General features: G+C 54.0%; 1 protein-coding gene across 1 annotated transcript in view; it reads left to right on the plus strand.

Moving 5' to 3' along the window:
• Positions 1 to 1,251: 1,251 nt before the first annotated feature.
• TLE6 (transducin like enhancer of split 6) overlaps positions 1,252 to 1,328 on the plus strand; it is a gene marked incomplete at its 5' end in the record, with an annotated part of 6,204 nt that continues 6,127 nt past the window's right edge. The window contains one exon of the mRNA XM_021707716.1: positions 1,252 to 1,314. Coding sequence (XP_021563391.1) covers positions 1,252 to 1,314 — 63 coding nt within the window. The remainder of the gene's footprint in view (positions 1,315 to 1,328) is intronic.

The following is a 1,328-nucleotide window of genomic DNA, read 5'->3' on the forward strand; positions in this document are numbered from 1 at the left end:
AAAAAAAAATCAGTCTAGGCTCAGTGTCTCAGCCTGTCATCCCAGTACTTTGGGAGGCCGAGGTGAGTGGATTGCCTGAGCCCGTGGGTTCGAGACCAGCCTGGGCAACTTGGTGAGACCTCGTCTACAATAAATAAAAATATCAACCAGGTGTAGTGGCACATGCCTGTGGTTCCAGCTACTTGGAAGACTGAGGTGGAAGGATGGCCTGAGCCCAACAGGTCGAGGCCGTGGTGGCGGTGATTGTGCCACTGCACTCCAGCCTGGGTGACAGAGAAACTCCAGCACACACACACATATCTACGTATGTCTATTTGGAGTGAATATCACAAATTTCTGTGAACTCTGAACGTGGTTTCTAGAACATTCTCTATGCGTGACTCCAATTATACTTGTGCTGGGCCAGGTTTTATTGTTTGCTGGGAAACTGTGTTTAGATTTGGAATCAGTAGTGGTCATGTGGCTGGATTTTGTTGTTGTTTTTTGAGCTGCAGTCTCATTCTGTCGCCCAGACTGGCGGGCAGGGGCACGCTCTTGGCCACTGCAGCCTCGACCTGCTGGGCTCCGGCGATCCTCCCGCCTCAGCCTTCCAAGTAGCTGGAGCTACAGGCGTGCGCTACCACACCCGGCTTATTTTTTGATTTATTGTAGAGATGAGGTTGCCCAGGCTGGTCTTGAACCCCCTGGTTCACCAAGTTGCCCAGGCTGGTCTTGAACCCCCTGGGCTCAGGCAATCCTCCTTCCTCAGTCTCCCAAAGTGCTGAAATGATAGACATGAAACAGCCACCATGCCTGGCCAAGAGCTTGCTTTATACCAGACATTTAAGGCGCCTATTTGGGGCTGGCGACCGTGTCCCCATTGTTTTTTGGGGGGTTTTTTTGAGTTGGATTCTCACTCTTGCCCAGACTGGAGTGCAGTGGCTGCTCCCGGCCACCGCAGCCTCGACCTGCTGGGCGCCGGTGATCCTTCCGCTTCAGCCTTCCCAGTAGCTGGAGCTACAGGCGTGCGCTACCATGCCCGGCTCATTTTGATTTACTGTAGAGATGAGGTCTCGCCAAGTTGCCCGGGCGGGTCTCGAACCCACAGGCTTAGGCAATCCACTCCCCTCAGCCTCCCAAGGCGTGGGATTCCAGGCTGAGCCACGGAGCCAGGCCCGTGTCCCCATTGTACAGATGGGAACACTTGTCCTGTCCGGTCTCAAACCTTAACTGCTTTAACGTTTAACCCCTTTGCTGCCACCCTTCCTCTAGATAGGAAACATCTTGGAAACCCTGCACAACCATTGCCAGGCCCAGGGTGTATGGCCCGTGGAGGTGGGTTTCTGGGT

This window comes from Carlito syrichta, unplaced genomic scaffold (genome assembly GCF_000164805.1).
Source record: "Carlito syrichta isolate Samal-C Ts95f unplaced genomic scaffold, Tarsius_syrichta-2.0.1 Scaffold123504, whole genome shotgun sequence".
Taxonomy (NCBI): Eukaryota; Metazoa; Chordata; class Mammalia; order Primates; family Tarsiidae; genus Carlito; species Carlito syrichta.